Source organism: Engystomops pustulosus, unplaced genomic scaffold, assembly GCF_040894005.1.
Source record: "Engystomops pustulosus unplaced genomic scaffold, aEngPut4.maternal MAT_SCAFFOLD_89, whole genome shotgun sequence".
NCBI classification, from domain to species: domain Eukaryota; kingdom Metazoa; phylum Chordata; class Amphibia; order Anura; family Leptodactylidae; genus Engystomops; species Engystomops pustulosus.
This window is the reverse complement of record NW_027284975.1, coordinates 240,458-259,206: the sequence shown is the minus strand read 5'-3', so window position 1 is coordinate 259,206 and position 18,749 is coordinate 240,458. Positions and strand designations below refer to the sequence as shown.

Here is an 18,749-nt window from a genome sequence, read left to right as displayed (position 1 = left end):
TTCCAGCTCCTAGCTCAGTGTTACATTGTAGCACTCCTGAGCATTCCAGCTCCTAGCTCAGTGTTACATTGTAGCACTCCTGGGCATTCCAGTTCCTAGCTCAGTGTCACATTGTAGCACTCCTGAGCATTCCAGCTCCTAGCTCAGTGTCACGTTGTAGCACTCCTGGGCATTCCAGCTCCTAGCTCAGTGTCACATTGTAGCACTCCTAGGCATTCCAGCTCCTAGCTCAGTGTTACATTGTAGCACTGCTGGGCATTCCAGCTCCTAGCTCAGTGTTACATTGTAGCACTCCTGAGCATTCCAGCTCCTAGCTCAGTGTTACATTGTAGCACTCCTGGGCATTCCAGCTCCTAGCTCAGTGACACATTGTAGCACTCCTGAGCATTCCAGCTCCTAGCTCAGTGTTACATTGTAGCACTCCTGGGCATTCCAGCTCCTAGCTCAGTGTTACATTGTAGCACTCCTGAGCATTCCAGCTCCTAGCTCAGTGTCACATTGTAGCACTCCTGGGCATTCCAGCTCCTAGCTCAGTGTTACATTGTAGCATTCCTGAGCATTCCAGCTCCTAGCTCAGTGTTACATTGTATCACTCCTGAGCATTCCAGCTCCTAGCTCAGTGTCACATTGTAGCACTCCTGAGCATTCCAGCTCCTAGCTCAGTGTTACATTGTAGCACTCCTGGGCATTCCAGCTCCTAGCTCAGTGTTACATTGTAGCACTCCTGGGCATTCCAGCTCCTAGCTCAGTGTTACATTGTAGCACTCCTGAGCATTCCAGCTCCTAGCTCAGTGTTACATTGTAGCACTCCTGAGCATTCCAGCTCCTAGCTCAGTGTTACATTGTAGCACTCCTGGGCATTCCAGCTCCTAGCTCAGTGTTACATTGTAGCACTCCTGGGCATTCCAGCTCCTAGCTCAGTGTCACATTGTAGCACTCCTGAGCATTCCAGCTCCTAGCTCAGTGTTACATTGTAGCACTCCTCCTAGGCATTCCAGCTCCTAGCTCAGTGTCACATTGTATCACTCCTGGGCATTCCAGCTCCTAGCTCAGTGTCACATTGTAGCACTCCTGAGCATTCCAGCTCCTAGCTCAGTGTTACATTGTAGCACTCCTCCTGGGCATTCCAGCTCCTAGCTCAGTGTCACATTGTAGCACTCCTGGGCATTCCAGCTCCTAGCTCAGTGTTACATTGTAGCACTCCTGAGCATTCCAGCTCCTAGCTCAGTGTCACATTGTAGCACTCCTGGGCATTCCAGCTCCTAGCTCAGTGTCACATTGTAGCACTCCTGGGCATTCCAGCTCCTAGCTCAGTGTTACATTGTAGCACTCCTGAGCATTCCAGCTCCTAGCTCAGTGTCACATTGTAGCACTCCTGGGCATTCCAGCTCCTAGCTCAGTGTCACATTGTAGCACTCCTGGGCATTCCAGCTCCTAGCTCAGTGTTACATTGTAGCACTCCTGGGCATTCCAGCTCCTAGCTCAGTGTTACATTGTAGCACTCCTGGGCATTCCAGCTCCTAGCTCAGTGTTACATTGTAGCACTCCTGGGCATTCCAGCTCCTAGCTCAGTGTTACATTGTAGCACTCCTGGACATTCCAGCTCCTAGCTCAGTGTCACATTGTAGCACTCCCGGGCAATCCAGCTCCTAGCTCAGTGTCACATTGTAGCACTCCTGAGCATTCCAGCTCCTAGCTCAGTGTCACATTGTAGCACTCCTGAGCATTCCAGCTCCTAGCTCAGTGTTACATTGTAGCAATCCTGAGCATTCCAGCTCCTAGCTCAGTGTTACATTGTAGCACTCCTGGACATTCCAGCTCCTAGCTCAGTGTCACATTGTAGCACTCCTGGGCATTCCAGCTCCTAGCTCAGTGTTACATTGTAGCACTCCTGAGCATTCCAGCTCCTAGCTCAGTGTTACATTGTAGCACTCCTGGGCATTCCAGCTCCTAGCTCAGTGTTACATTGTAGCACTCCTGGACATTCCAGCTCCTAGCTCAGTGTCACATTGTAGCACTCCCGGGCAATCCAGCTCCTAGCTCAGTGTCACATTGTAGCACTCCTGAGCATTCCAGCTCCTAGCTCAGTGTCACATTGTAGCACTCCTGAGCATTCCAGCTCCTAGCTCAGTGTTACATTGTAGCAATCCTGAGCATTCCAGCTCCTAGCTCAGTGTTACATTGTAGCACTCCTGGACATTCCAGCTCCTAGCTCAGTGTCACATTGTAGCACTCCTGAGCATTCCAGCTCCTAGCTCAGTGTCACATTGTAGCACTCCTGGGCATTCCAGCTCCTAGCTCAGTGTTACATTGTCTTGTCAGAGGGGGAGAGAGAAAGATTAGAGTGAGACTCTACAAATCCAATGACCTTTTCCTAGTTCCTAGTCATTAGTATTGGTGACTTGTGAGCAGGTGACTTGTGGTTTGTCCCGGAGGATTGTGCACTCCGCATAACATTCTCTTATCCACTAATGGAGGACAATCCCACATTTATCTGCATGAGGTGCATCCATTGGGAGTGAGGACAGTCGTGTCCCCTGGTCACAGCCAGCGCCGCACACATATGGGCTAGAATTCTGCACTTTGTGTATTTTTGCATGTAGATTTTTATTTGCATACTTTTAGGGAAGTAACGTGTGGAAGGTGTCACCCCCAGGTACATACAGCGGTGATACCCTCAGAGAGTAGAAGAGGGGTCTCCATGTCCTGTTCTTATGTTTCTTACCTTTTATCTTGCTCGGATATTGTCCCTTTGTGTTATTTTAGCCCAGAGCCGATTCAGGATGAAGCTTTATGTATAACCAGTGATTGTGATGTAGATAATTCCAAAAACAGCAGTGACCCTGCAAGGTCTCCAGCACGGAGAGGTCCCGGCTCGTGGCTCATTATTTGGGGAGATGGTGGTGGCGCTCAGAGGCCTTTCTGTGGGCACTTAGGCCATTGACCCCAAGACAGAGCTCACCAAACAGGACCAAACGTAGGTCCTCCCACTGGACCCTCCATTCTTACTGTACAGAGAGACCCTCGTGAGAAGCTACAATGAGTCTCAATTTGCCTTACTTCTTTCAAGAGGGGGGGGGGGGATCCAGGTGACATTCTGCCCTTATGGGGGGGGGACCCAGGTGACATTCTGCCCTTGTGGGGGGGGGACCCAGGTGACATTCTGCCCTTATGGGGGGGGGACCCAGGTGACATTCTGCCCTTATGGGGGGGGGGGGGACCCAGGTGACATTCTGCCCTTATGGGGGGGGGGGGGACCCAGGTGACATTCTGCCCTTATGGGGGGGGGGACCCAGGTGACATTCTGCCCTTATGGGGGGGGGGACCCCGGTGACATTCTGCCCTTATGGGGGGGGGGGGACCCAGGTGACATTCTGCCCTTATGGGGGGGGGGGGGGACCCAGGTGACATTCTGCCCTTATGGGGGGGGGACCCAGGTGACATTCTGCCCTTATGGGGGGGGACCCAGGTGACATTCTGCCCTTATGGGGGGGGGGACCCAGGTGACATTCTGCCCTTATGGGGGGGGGACCCCGGTGACATTCTGCCCTTATGGGGGGGGGGGACCCAGGTGACATTCTGCCCTTATGGGGGGGGGGGACCCAGGTGACATTCTGCCCTTATGGGGGGGGGGGACCCAGGTGACATTCTGCCCTTATGGGGGGGGGGGGGACCCAGGTGACATTCTGCCCTTATGGGGGAGGGGACCCAGGTGACATTCTGCCCTTATGGGGGGGGGGACCCAGGTGACATTCTGCCCTTATGGGGGGGGGGACCCAGGTGACATTCTGCCCTTATGGGGGGGGGGACCCAGGTGACATTCTGCCCTTATGGGGGGGGGGGGACCCAGGTGACATTCTGCCCTTATGGGGGGGGGGACCCAGGTGACATTCTGCCCTTATGGGGGGGGGACCCAGGTGACATTCTGCCCTTATGGGGGGGGGACCCAGGTGACATTCTGCCCTTATGGGGGGGGGGACCCAGGTGACATTCTGCCCTTATGGGGGGGGGGACCCAGGTGACATTCTGCCCTTATGGGGGGGGGGACCCAGGTGACATTCTGCCCTTATGGGGGGGGGGGACCCAGGTGACATTCTGCCCTTATGGGGGGGGGGACCCAGGTGACATTCTGCCCTTATGGGGGGGGGACCCAGGTGACATTCTGCCCTTATGGGGGGGGGACCCAGGTGACATTCTGCCCTTATGGGGGGGGGACCCAGGTGACATTCTGCCCTTATGGGGGGGGGGGGGGACCCAGGTATTTGGTTACATGTAATGCACTTTCGTCCTCTCACGGAGCACCACGATTATGTGGCCCATACGGCGCAGGAGACCGTGGGATCTTCAGTACCCGGACCTCGTGCTCTATGTGGATGGATCCAGGTATAACGATGAAGGTAAAGTTATTAACATGTTGTATGCCGTCACTGCACAACACAACGAGGAGCCGGGGGGCAAGGCACACAACGAGGAGCCGGGGGGCAAGGCACACAACGAGGAGCCGGGGGGCAAGGCACACAACGAGGAGCCGGGGGGCAAGGCACACAACGAGGAGCCGGGGGGCAAGGCACACAACGAGGAGCCGGGGGGCAAGGCACACAACGAGGAGCCGGGGGGCAAGGCACACAACGAGGAGCCGGGGGGCAAGGCACACAACGAGGAGCCGGGGGGCAAGGCACACAACGAGGAGCCGGGGGGAAAGGCACACAACGAGGAGCCGGGGGGCAAGGCACACAACGAGGAGCCGGGGGGCAAGGCACACAACGAGGAGCCGGGGGGCAAGGCACACAAACACAACGAGGAGCCGGGGGGCAAGGAACACAAACACAACGAGGAGCCGGGGGGCAAGGAACACACCGTGCATGATGTATACACCGCAGCCCATACACCTCTATACACCGCACCGTGTATGATGTATACACCGCACCGTGTATGATGTATACACCGCAGCCCATACACCTCTATACACCGCACCGTGTATGATGTATACACCGCACCGTGTATGATGTATACACCGCAGCCCATACACCTCTATACACCGCACCGTGTATGATGTATACACCGCAGCCCATACACCTCTATACACCGCACCGTGTATGATGTATACACCGCAGCCCATACACCTCTATACACCGCACCGTGTATGATGTATACACCGCAGCCCATACACCTCTATACACCGCACCGTGTATGATGTATACACCGCAGCCCATACACCTCTATACACCGCACCGTGTATGATGTATACACCGCAGCCCATACACCTCTATACACCGCACCGTGTATGATGTATACACCGCAGCTCATACACCTCTATACACCGCACCGTGTATGATGTATACACCGCAGCCCATACACCTCTATACACCGCACCGTGTATGATGTATACACCGCAGCTCATACACCTCTATACACCGCACCGTGTATGATGTATACACCGCAGCCCATACACCTCTATACACCGCACCGTGTATGATGTATACACCGCAGCCCATACACCTCTATACACCGCACCGTGTATGATGTATACACCGCAGCCCATACACCTCTATACACCGCACCGTGTATGATGTATACACCGCAGCCCATACACCTCTATACACCGCACCGTGTATGATGTATACACCGCAGCCCATACACCTCTATACACCGCACCGTGTATGATGTATACACCGCAGCCCATACACCTCTATACACCGCACCGTGTATGCTGTATACACCGCAGCCCATACACCTCTATACACCGCACCGTGTATGATGTATACACCGCAGCCCATACACCTCTATACACCGCACCGTGTATGATGTATACACCGCACCGTGCATGATGTATACACCGCAGCCCATACACCTCTATACACCGCACCGTGTATGATGTATACACCGCAGCCCATACACCTCTATACACCGCACCGTGTATGATGTATACACCGCAGCCCATACACCTCTATACACCGCACCGTGTATGATGTATACACCGCAGCCCATACACCTCTATACACCGCACCGTGTATGATGTATACACCGCAGCCCATACACCTCTATACACCGCACCGTGTATGATGTATACACCGCAGCCCATACACCTCTATACACCGCACCGTGTATGATGTATACACCGCACCGTGTATGATGTATACACCGCAGCCCATACACCTCTATACACCGCACCGTGTATGATGTATACACCGCAGCCCATACACCTCTATACACCGCACCGTGTATGATGTATACACCGCAGCCCATACACCTCTATACACCGCACCGTGTATGATGTATACACCGCAGCCCATACACCTCTATACACCGCACCGCGTATGATGTATACACCGCAGCCCATACACCTCTATACACCGCACCGTGTATGATGTATACACCGCAGCCCATACACCTCTATACACCGCACCGCGTATGATGTATACACCGCAGCCCATACACCTCTATACACCGCACCGTGTATGATGTATACACCGCACCGTGCATGATGTATACACCGCAGCCCATACACCTCTATACACCGCACCGTGTATGATGTATACACCGCAGCCCATACACCTCTATACACCGCACCGTGTATGATGTATACACCGCAGCCCATACACCTCTATACACCGCACCGTGTATGATGTATACACCGCAGCCCATACACCTCTATACACCGCACCGTGTATGATGTATACACCGCAGCCCATACACCTCTATACACCGCACCGTGTATGATGTATACACCGCACCGTGTATGATGTATACACCGCAGCCCATACACCTCTATACACCGCACCGTGTATGATGTATACACCGCAGCCCATACACCTCTATACACCGCACCGCGTATGATGTATACACCGCAGCCCATACACCTCTATACACCGCACCGTGTATGATGTATACACCGCAGCCCATACACCTCTATACACCGCACCGCGTATGATGTATACACCGCAGCCCATACACCTCTATACACCGCACCGTGTATGATGTATACACCGCAGCCCATACACCTCTATACACCGCACCGTGTATGATGTATACACCGCAGCCCATACACCTCTATACACCGCACCGTGTATGATGTATACACCGCAGCCCATACACCTCTATACACCGCACCGTGTATGATGTATACACCGCAGCCCATACACCTCTATACACCGCACCGTGTATGATGTATACACCGCAGCCCATACACCTCTATACACCGCACCGTGTATGATGTATACACCGCAGCCCATACACCTCTATACACCGCACCGTGTATGATGTATACACCGCAGCCCATACACCTCTATACACCGCACCGTGTATGATGTATACACCGCAGCCCATACACCTCTATACACCGCACCGTGTATGATGTATACACCGCAGCCCATACACCTCTATACACCGCACCGTGTATGATGTATACACCGCAGCCCATACACCTCTATACACCGCACCGTGTATGATGTATACACCGCAGCCCATACACCTCTATACACCGCACCGTGTATGATGTATACACCGCAGCCCATACACCTCTATACACCGCACCGTGCATGATGTATACACCGCAGCCCATACACCTCTATACACCGCACCGTGTATGATGTATACACCGCAGCCCATACACCTCTATACACCGCACCGTGTATGATGTATACACCGCACCGTGTATGATGTATACACCGCAGCCCATACACCTCTATACACCGCACCGTGTATGATGTATACACCGCAGCCCATACACCTCTATACACCGCACCGTGTATGATGTATACACCGCAGCACATACACCTCTATACACCGCACCGTGTATGATGTATACACCGCAGCCCATACACCTCTATACACCGCACCGTGTATGATGTATACACCGCAGCCCATACACCTCTATACACCGCACCGTGTATGATGTATACACCGCAGCCCATACACCTCTATACACCGCACCGTGCATGATGTATACACCGCAGCCCATACACCTCTATACACCGCACCGTGTATGATGTATACACCGCAGCCCATACACCTCTATACACCGCACCGTGTATGATGTATACACCGCAGCCCATACACCTCTATACACCGCACCGTGTATGATGTATACACCGCAGCCCATACACCTCTATACACCGCACCGTGTATGATGTATACACCGCACCGTGTATGATGTATACACCGCAGCCCATACACCTCTATACACCGCACCGTGTATGATGTATACACCGCAGCACATACACCTCTATACACCGCACCGTGTATGATGTATACACCGCAGCCCATACACCTCTATACACCGCACCGTGTATGATGTATACACCGCAGCTCATACACCTCTATACACCGCACCGCGTATGATGTATACACCGCAGCCCATACACCGCTATACACCGCACCGTGTATGCTGTATACACCGCAGCCCATACACCTCTATACACCGCACCGTGTATGATGTATACACCGCAGCCCATACACCTCTATACACCGCACCGCGTATTATGTATACACCGCAGCCCATACACCGCACCGTGTATGATGTATACACCGCAGCCCATACACCTCTATACACCGCACCGTGTATGATGTATACACCGCAGCCCATACACCTCTATACACCGCACCGCGTATGATGTATACACCGCAGCCCATACACCTCTATACACCGCACCGCGTATGATGTATACACCGCAGCCCATACACCTCTATACACCGCACCGTGTATGATGTATACACCGCACCGTGTATGATGTATACACCGCAGCTCATACACCTCTATACACCGCACCGTGTATGATGTATACACCGCAGCCCATACACCGCACCGTGTATGATGTATACACCGCAGCCCATACACCTCTATACACCGCACCGTGTATGATGGGGATACCGCAGCCCATACACCTCTATACACCGCACCGTGTATGATGTATACACCGCAGCCCATACACCTCTATACACCGCACCGTGTATGATGTATACACCGCAGCTCATACACCTCTATACACCGCACCGTGTATGATGTATACACCGCAGCTCATACACCTCTATACACCGCACCGCGTATGATGTATACACCGCAGCCCATACACCTCTATACACCGCACCGCGTATGATGTATACACCGCAGCCCATACACCTCTATACACCGCACCGTGTATGATGTATACACCGCAGCTCATACACCTCTATACACCGCACCGTGTATGATGTATACACCGCAGCCCATACACCTCTATACACCGCACCGTGTATGATGTATACACCGCAGCCCATACACCTCTATACACCGCACCGTGTATGATGTATACACCGCAGCCCATACACCTCTATACACCGCACCGTGTATGATGTATACACCGCAGCCCATACACCTCTATACACCGCACCGTGTATGATGTATACACCGCAGCCCATACACCTCTATACACCGCACCGTGTATGATGTATACACCGCAGCCCATACACCTCTATACACTGCACCGCGTATGATGTATACACCGCAGCCCATACACCTCTATACACCGCACCGTGTATGATGTATACACCGCAGCCCATACACCTCTATACACCGCACCGTGTATGATGTATACACCGCAGCCCATACACCTCTATACACCGCACCGTGTATGATGTATACACCGCAGCCCATACACCTCTATACACCGCACCGCGTATGATGTATACACCGCAGCCCATACACCTCTATACACCGCACCGTGTATGATGTATACACCGCAGCCCATACACCTCTATACACCGCACCGTGTATGATGTATACACCGCAGCCCATACACCTCTATACACCGCACCGTGTATGATGTATACACCGCAGCCCATACACCTCTATACACCGCACCGTGTATGATGTATACACCGCAGCCCATACACCTCTATACACCGCACCGTGTATGATGTATACACCGCACCGTGTATGATGTATACACCGCAGCCCATACACCTCTATACACCGCACCGTGTATGATGTATACACCGCAGCCCATACACCTCTATACACCGCACCGTGTATGATGTATACACCGCAGCCCATACACCTCTATACACCGCACCGTGTATGATGTATACACCGCAGCCCATACACCTCTATACACCGCACCGTGTATGATGTATACACCGCAGCCCATACACCTCTATACACCGCACCGTGTATGATGTATACACCGCAGCCCATACACCTCTATACACCGCACCGTGTATGATGTATACACCGCAGCCCATACACCTCTATACACCGCACCGTGTATGATGTATACACCGCAGCCCATACACCTCTATACACCGCACCGTGTATGATGTATACACCGCAGCTCATACACCTCTATACACCGCACCGTGTATGATGTATACACCGCAGCCCATACACCTCTATACACCGCACCGTGTATGATGTATACACCGCAGCCCATACACCTCTATACACCGCACCGTGTATGATGTATACACCGCACCGTGTATGATGTATACACCGCACCGTGTATGATGTATACACCGCACCGTGTATGATGTATACACCGCAGCCCATACACCTCTATACACCGCACCGCGTATGATGTATACACCGCAGCCCATACACCTCTATACACCGCACCGTGTATGATGTATACACCGCAGCCCATACACCTCTATACACCGCACCGTGTATGATGTATACACCGCAGCCCATACACCTCTATACACCGCACCGTGTATGATGTATACACCGCAGCCCATACACCTCTATACACCGCACCGTGTATGATGTATACACCGCAGCCCATACACCTCTATACACCGCACCGTGTATGATGTATACACCGCAGCCCATACACCTCTATACACCGCACCGTGTATGATGTATACACCGCAGCCCATACACCTCTATACACCGCACCGCGTATGATGTATACACCGCAGCCCATACACCTCTATACACCGCACCGCGTATGATGGGGATACCGCGCAGTGACTACGCGGTTTCTGTGCGGTCACTTCCCTGCACTGTCGGCCGCATTGTTTCTGTGCTCCATTGTCAATAAAGCTTGTAGTGGAGGGGTGTGTCCGGCGGCCACGCCTCCGCCCGGTGCATGCCGGGACTTGTAGTGTCGCTTCCGCAGAGGAGCCGGAGGATGGCGGAGCGGGAGGGGCTGCTGCTGGAGGCGCGGGAGAGCATGGAGGCCGCACGGAACTACAGCCGGGAGCTGAGCGGCCGCCTGCAGGCCCTGAGCCAGGCCCGGACACAGGTCAGGGGGACCCCCGCCCCAATATACACAGAGGGGAGCCCCCCAATATACACAGAGGGGAGCCCCCCGCCCCCCAATATACACAGAGGGGAGCCCCCCAATATACACAGAGGGGAGCCCCCCGCCCCCCAATATACACAGAGGGGAGCCCCCCGCCCCAATATACACAGAGGGGGCCCCCGCCCCCAATATACACAGAGGGGAGACCCCCGCCCCCAATATACACAGAGGGGGGACCCCCGCCCCCCAATATACACAGAGGGGGGACCCCCGCCCCCCAATATACACAGAGGGGAGACCCCCGCCCCCCAATATACACAGAGGGGAGACCCCCGCCCCCCAATATACACAGAGGGGAGACCCCCGCCCCAATATACACAGAGGGGGCCCCGCCCCCAATATACACAGAGGGGAGACCCCCGCCCCCCAATATACACAGAGGGGGGACCCCCGCCCCCCAATATACACAGAGGGGGGACCCCCGCCCCCCAATATACACAGAGGGGGCCCCGCCCCCAATATACACAGAGGGGGCCCCGCCCCCAATATACACAGAGGGGAGACCCCCGCCCCCCAATATACACAGAGGGGAGCCCACCGCCCCCCAATATACACAGAGGGGAGCCCACCGCCCCCCAATATACACAGAGGGGAGACCCCCGCCCCCCAATATACACAGAGGGGAGACCCCCGCCCCCCAATATACACAGAGGGGAGACCCCCGCCCCCCAATATACACAGAGGGGAGACCCCCGCCCCCCAATATACACAGAGGGGAGACCCCCGCCCCCCAATATACACAGAGGGGGGACCCCCGCCCCCCAATATACACAGAGGGGGGACCCCCGCCCCCCAATATACACAGAGGGGGGACCCCCGCCCCCCAATATACACAGAGGGGGGACCCCCGCCGCCCAATATACACAGAGGGGGGACCCCCGCCGCCCAATATACACAGAGGGGGGACCCCCGCCGCCCAATATACACAGAGGGGGGACCCCCGCCGCCCAATATACACAGAGGGGGGACCCCCGCCGCCCAATATACACAGAGGGGGGACCCCCGCCGCCCAATATACACAGAGGGGGGACCCCCGCCGCCCAATATACACAGAGGGGGGACCCCCGCCGCCCAATATACACAGAGGGGGGACCCCCGCCGCCCAATATACACAGAGGGGGGACCCCCGCCGCCCAATATACGCAGAGGGGGGACCCCCGCCGCCCAATATACGCAGAGGGGGGACCCCCGCCGCCCAATATACGCAGAGGGGGGACCCCCGCCGCCCAATATACGCAGAGGGGGGACCCCCGCCGCCCAATATACGCAGAGGGGGGACCCCCGCCGCCCAATATACGCAGAGGGGGGACCCCCGCCGCCCAATATACGCAGAGGGGGGACCCCCGCCGCCCAATATACGCAGAGGGGGGACCCCCGCCGCCCAATATACGCAGAGGGGGGACCCCCGCCGCCCAATATACGCAGAGGGGGGACCCCCGCCGCCCAATATACGCAGAGGGGGGACCCCCGCCGCCCAATATACGCAGAGGGGGGACCCCCGCCGCCCAATATACGCAGAGGGGGGACCCCCGCCGCCCAATATACGCAGAGGGGGGACCCCCGCCGCCCAATATACGCAGAGGGGGGACCCCCGCCGCCCAATATACGCAGAGGGGGGACCCCCGCCGCCCAATATACGCAGAGGGGGGACCCCCGCCGCCCAATATACACAGAGGGGGGACCCCCGCCGCCCAATATACACAGAGGGGGGACCCCCGCCCCCCAATATACACAGAGGGGGGACCCCCGCCGCCCAATATACACAGAGGGGGGACCCCCGCCGCCCAATATACACAGAGGGGGGACCCCCGCCCCCCAATATACACAGAGGGGGGACCCCCGCCGCCCAATATACGCAGAGGGGGGACCCCCGCCGCCCAATATACGCAGAGGGGGGACCCCCGCCGCCCAATATACGCAGAGGGGGGACCCCCGCCGCCCAATATACGCAGAGGGGGGACCCCCGCCGCCCAATATACGCAGAGGGGGGACCCCCGCCGCCCAATATACGCAGAGGGGGGACCCCCGCCGCCCAATATACGCAGAGGGGGGACCCCCGCCGCCCAATATACGCAGAGGGGGGACCCCCGCCGCCCAATATACGCAGAGGGGGGACCCCCGCCGCCCAATATACGCAGAGGGGGGACCCCCGCCGCCCAATATACGCAGAGGGGGGACCCCCGCCGCCCAATATACGCAGAGGGGGGACCCCCGCCGCCCAATATACGCAGAGGGGGGACCCCCGCCGCCCAATATACGCAGAGGGGGGACCCCCGCCGCCCAATATACGCAGAGGGGGGACCCCCGCCGCCCAATATACGCAGAGGGGGGACCCCCGCCGCCCAATATACACAGAGGGGGGACCCCCGCCCCCCAATATACACAGAGGGGGGACCCCCGCCGCCCAATATACACAGAGGGGGGACCCCCGCCCCCCAATATACACAGAGGGGGGACCCCCGCCCCCCAATATACACAGAGGGGGGACCCCCGCCCCCCAATATACACAGAGGGGGGACCCCCGCCCCCCAATATACACAGAGGGGGGACCCCCCACCCCCCCGTGTCCCCTGTATATGTTATACGTCTCTGCATGCTGTTACTGTGTAGATCCGGGACAGTGCGGCGCAGACGCGGCTGGGGCTCCGGGAGCACTTCCTGGGTGTGTGCAGCGCGGTGGGGCAGATGCTGGAGGATCGTCTGGTCGCGCTGCTGCAGGAGGTGGACGCCATCGAGAGCGAAAACATCAAACCCCTCGACGAGTGCCAGAAGCTGCTGGAGCAGGGGGTGAGCGCCGCAGAGAGTCTGCTGCGGGAAGGTAGGTGTCCTAGGGTGAGCACCGAATGCCACCCGCACCTGCACTCTGCGGGGGAGGGGGGTTGGGTGGGTGCACTCTCTGCAGGAGGATGACTTGGGTGGGTGCACTCTGCGGGGGAGGGGGGTTGGGTGGGTGTACTCTCTGCAGGAGGATGACTTGGGTGGGTGCACTCTGCGGGGGAGGGGGGTTGGGTGGGTGCAATCTCTGCAGGAGGATGACTTGGGTGGGTGCACTCTGCGGGGGAGGGGGGTTGGGTGGGTGCACTCTGCGGGGGAGGGGGGTTGGGTGGGTGCAATCTCTGCAGGAGGATGACTTGGGTGGGTGCACTCTGCGGGGGAGGGGGGTTGGGTGGGTGCACTCTCTGCAGGAGGATGACTTGGGTGGGTGCACTCTGCGGGGGAGGGGGGTTGGGTGGGTGCAATCTCTGCAGGAGGATGACTTGGGTGGGTGCACTCTGCGGGGGAGGATGACTTGGGTGGGTGCACTCTGCGGGGGAGGATGACTTGGGTGGGTGCAATCTCTGCAGGAGGATGACTTGGGTGGGTGCACTCTCTGCAGGAGGATGACTTGGGTGGGTGCACTCTCTGCAGGGGTGTAGCTTGGGTGGGTGCACTCTCTGCGGGGGGTCGGCTTGGGTGGGTGCACTCTCTGCGGGAGGATGACTCGGGTGGGTGCACTCTCTGCCGGGGGTGGGTGCACTCTGCAGGAGGATGACTTGGGTGGGTGCACTCTCTGCGGGGGGGGGGGGGGGGTTTGGGTGGGTGCACTCTGCGGGGGGTGTAGCTTGGGTGGGTGCACTCTCTGCAGGGGATGACTTGGGTGGGTGTACTCTCTGCGGGGGGAGGGGCTTGGGTGGGTGTACTCTCTGCGGGGGGAGGGGCTTGGGTGGGTGTACTCTCTGCAGGGGATGACTTGGGTGGGTGTACTCTCTGCGGGGGGAGGGGCTTGGGTGGGTGTACTCTCTGCGGGGGGTGTAGCTTGGGTGGGTGCACTCTCTGCAGGGGATGACTTGGGTGGGTGTAATCTCTGCGGGGGGAGGGGCTTGGGTGGGTGTACTCTCTGCGGGGGGAGGGGCTTGGGTGGGTGTACTCTCTGCAGGGGATGACTTGGGTGGGTGTACTCTCTGCGGGGGGGGAGGGGCTTGGGTGGGTGCACTCTGCGGGGGGGAGGGGCTTGGGTGGGTGCTCTCTCTGCGGGGGCAGAGGCTTGGGTGGTTGCACTCTGCAGGGGATGACTTGGGTGGTTGCAGTCTCTGCGGGGGGGAGGGGCTTGGGTGGGTGCACTCTGCGGGGGGTGTAGCTTGGGTGGGTGCACTCTCTGCAGGGGATGACTTGGGTGGTTGCAGTCTCTGCGGGGGGGGGGGCTTGGGTGGGTGCACTCTGCGGGGGGGAGGGGCTTGGGTGGGTGCACTCTGCGGGGGGAGGGGCTTGGGTGGGTGCACTCTGCAAGGGGGAGGGGCTTGGGTGGGTGCACTCTCTCTGTGTTGGTGACCTGTGATGCTCCTCTTCTTCAGGGGAGGTCGCGGTGTCGTGTAGCGCTGGGGACCACCAGGACCTGTGTAACTTCACCACTAAAGCTCTGCACATCCAGCTGGACAGGTGAGGGTGCGCTGGGGTGCGCCGGGGGCAGGCTTGTTGTGGGTGCTCCGTACTTACGGTGGTGTGTGTGCAGTTTGCCGGAGGTCCCCTCGCTGGTGGAGGTCCCCTGCCTGTCGGCTCAGCTGGACGACGCCTTCCTGTCCATGGCCCGGGATCACATCTCCCGGCTCGGAGCGGTGGCCTCCAGACCCCCGGTGCAGGTGGAGGAGCTGCTGGAGAGACCCGGCGCAATCCTGGTGCGATGGTGCAAGGTCTGTGTGCGGATCCCCCCTGCTGATCGTGTGCGCGTGCCCCCCCCCCCCCCCCCCCCCCAGCTGATTGTGTGTCCCCCCCACAGGTGGACGAGGACTTTGCACCCCGGGATTTCCGGCTGCAGTATCGGAGGGGCGCGGCCGGGCACTTTGAAGACGCTTATGTGGGCAGCGAGTGCGAGTTTATTGTGCTGCACATTGACCCCCACATGGATTACCAGTTTAGAGTCTGTGCTCGGGGGGACGGGCGTCAGGAGTGGAGCCCATGGAGTGTGCCGCAGCTGGGGCGGACCACCCTCATCCCGCACGGTGAGTGTCCTGCTCTCATCCGTCCCCCACTGTCCATAGCCGTAGCACTGAGTGTCCTGCTCTCTGCTGTCATTGGCTGGAGCGCACCACCCTCACCCTGATTGGTAAGTGCTCCTCTCTCTACTTTCCCCTGCTGTCATTTGGTGCAGCTTTGATGCATTGCCCTCATCCTGCATGGTGAGTGTCCTGCTCTCTACAGCCCCCTGCTGTTATTGGCTGCAGCTGTGGCGCATCACCCTCGCCCTGCTGGTAAGTGTTGTGCTCTCTGCTGTCATTGGCTGCCGCGCACCACCCTCATCCTGCACGGTGAGTGCTCTGCTCTCATTGTTGACCTGTCATTGTTTCCGGCAGAGTGGAGCCTGGGTCTGGACTGCTACAGCCTGAGCAGTCGCCGTAACATCGCCCTCCGTAACGATTCCCTGCAGCACGAGGTCCTGTACTCCAAGGCACCCACCTACCACCCGGGGCAGACGCTGACATTCAGGTAAAGTAGGGTGGGGCAGGTTCCTCCGGGATGTCGGCTGCAGCTGTGTGACAATGTGGTGCCCCCTGTAGGGTGGAGACGGCTGGGGCCTCGGATCGGAGGGACAGTATTGGGGTCTGCGTGAGGAAGGTGGACGGCCTGGAGTCCCTGCAGAGGGAGGGCGCTGTGTGTATGAGCTCGAGCGGTAAGTCCTCTGCTGCTGCCCTTACGTCGTGGTCTCGCTGGGACATCACCAATTTCTCGTCTCTTGCAGGTGCGGTCTTTGTGAACGGGAAGGAGATGACCAATCAGCTGCCCCCTATCTCCCCAGGATCTGCCATTACATTTGATATGGAGCTCGTCAGCCTGGGGGCCAACAGTGAGGGGCCACAGCGTAGGCACAGAGTGACCATCGGCTCTGGGAACCGTGAGGTGGTCTTTGATTGGCTGTTGGAGCAGTCATGTGATTGTCTGTATTTTGGATGCTCATTTTTCCACCCCGGTTGGAAGGTTCTGGTGTTCTAGTTTTCTGAGAGATGAATATGATGCATCAGGGCGGAGTCACATGACAAGATTGGCGCTGATTGGTTGGAATGGTACCTTTTACCAATATGATTAGATCCATATCCTAACGAGGCTCCAAGAGAAGTGAATTATAGCCAGACCCAGCCCACAACTCCGCCCCTTCACTTCCGCCTGCTGCCGCTATATGATCCCGGCAGGGTTCAGCCAAGTCTCACTCCGTTTCCCAATCTTCCCCCGTGGTCTGGTTGGCTGCATCCCTCTAGCACGCTCTCAGCTATGTGATGGGTGGGGGTCCTCGGTCTCTTTCTCTTTGGTCTGTTTGGCTGTGTCCCTCTAGCACGCTCTCAGCTATGTGATGGGTGGGGGTCCTCGGTCTCTTTCTCTTTGGTCTGTTTGGCTGTGTCCCTCTAGCACGCTCTCAGCTATGTGATGGGTGGGGGTCCTCGGTCTCTTTCTCTTTGGTCTGTTTGGCTGTGTCCCTCTAGCACGCTCTCAGCTATGTGATGCGTGGAGGTCCTCGGGCTCTTTCGCTGTGGCCCGGCTGGCTGCGTCCCTCTAGCACGCTCTCAGCTATGTGATGCGTGGGGGTCCTCGGGCTCTTTCGCTGTGGCCCGGCTGGCTGCGTCCCTCTAGCACGCTCTCAGCTATGTGATGCGTGGGGGTCCTCGGGCTCTTTCGCTGTGGCCCGGCTGGCTGCGTCCCTCTAGCACGCTCTCAGCTATGTGATGCGTGGGGGTCCTCGGTCTCTTTCGCTGTGGCCCGGCTGGCTGCGTCCCTCTAGCACGCTCTCAGCTATGTGATGGGCGGGAGGTCTCGATGTCTTTGGTCCGGCTGGCTGTGTCCCTCTAGCACGCTCTCATCTTTGTGATGGGCAGGGGGCTCGTCCTCTTTCGCTGTGTCCCTCTAGCGCGCTCTCAGCTATGTGATGGGCGGGAGGTCTCGGTCTCTTTCGGCATGGTCCGGTTGGCTGTGTCCCTCTCAGATATGTGATGGGTGGGGTCTCATTCGCGTAGTCCGGCTGGCTGCGTCCCTCTCAGATATGTGATGTGTGGGGGTCTCATTCGCGTGGTCCGGTTGGCTGCGTCCCTCTCAGATATGTGATGGGCGGGGGTCTCATTAGCCATGGTCCGGCTTGCTGCGTCCCTCTCAGATATGTGATGGGCGGGGGTCTCATTCGGGTGGTCCGGTTGGCTGCGTCCCTCTCAGATATGTGATGGGCGGGGGTCTCATTCGGGTGGTCCGGTTGGCTGCGTCCCTCTCAGATATGTGATGGGCGGGGGTCTCATTCGGGTGGTCCGGTTGGCTGCGTCCCTCTCAGATATGTGATGGGCGGAGGTCTCATTCGCCGTGGTCCGGTTGGCTGTGTCCCTCTCAGATACGTGATGGGCGGAGGTCTCATTCGCCGTGGTCCGGTTGGCTGTGTCCCTCTCAGATACGTGATGGGCGGAGGTCTCATTCGCCGTGGTCCGGTTGGCTGTGTCCCTCTCAGATATGTGATGGGCGGAG

General features: G+C 57.8%; 1 protein-coding gene across 1 annotated transcript; it reads left to right on the top strand.

The window, feature by feature from the left end:
• The first annotated feature begins 11,061 nt into the window (after nt 1-11,061).
• On the top strand, nt 11,062-17,762 carry CRLF3 (cytokine receptor like factor 3). The gene is made up of 8 exons (XM_072131552.1): nt 11,062-11,219; nt 13,890-14,097; nt 15,611-15,695; nt 15,769-15,946; nt 16,033-16,255; nt 16,607-16,739; nt 16,811-16,923; nt 16,993-17,762. The coding sequence occupies exons 1-8, from the start codon at nt 11,064-11,066 to the stop codon at nt 17,241-17,243; spliced, it is 1,347 nt and encodes a 448-aa protein (XP_071987653.1). The 5' UTR covers nt 11,062-11,063; the 3' UTR covers nt 17,244-17,762.
• The last annotated feature ends 987 nt before the right edge of the window (nt 17,763-18,749 follow it).

Excerpts from the sequence above, each read along its gene's own strand:
- CRLF3 (XM_072131552.1), top strand. The coding sequence starts at position 11,064 with ATGCCGGGACTTGTAGTGTCGCTTCCGCAGAGGAGCCGGAGGATGGCG. Across the intron at positions 11,220-13,889 it reads TGAGCCAGGCCCGGACACAG|ATCCGGGACAGTGCGGCGCA; the intron begins GTCAGGGGGACC and ends GTTACTGTGTAG. Across the intron at positions 15,696-15,768 it reads CTGCACATCCAGCTGGACAG|TTTGCCGGAGGTCCCCTCGC; the intron begins GTGAGGGTGCGC and ends GTGTGTGTGCAG.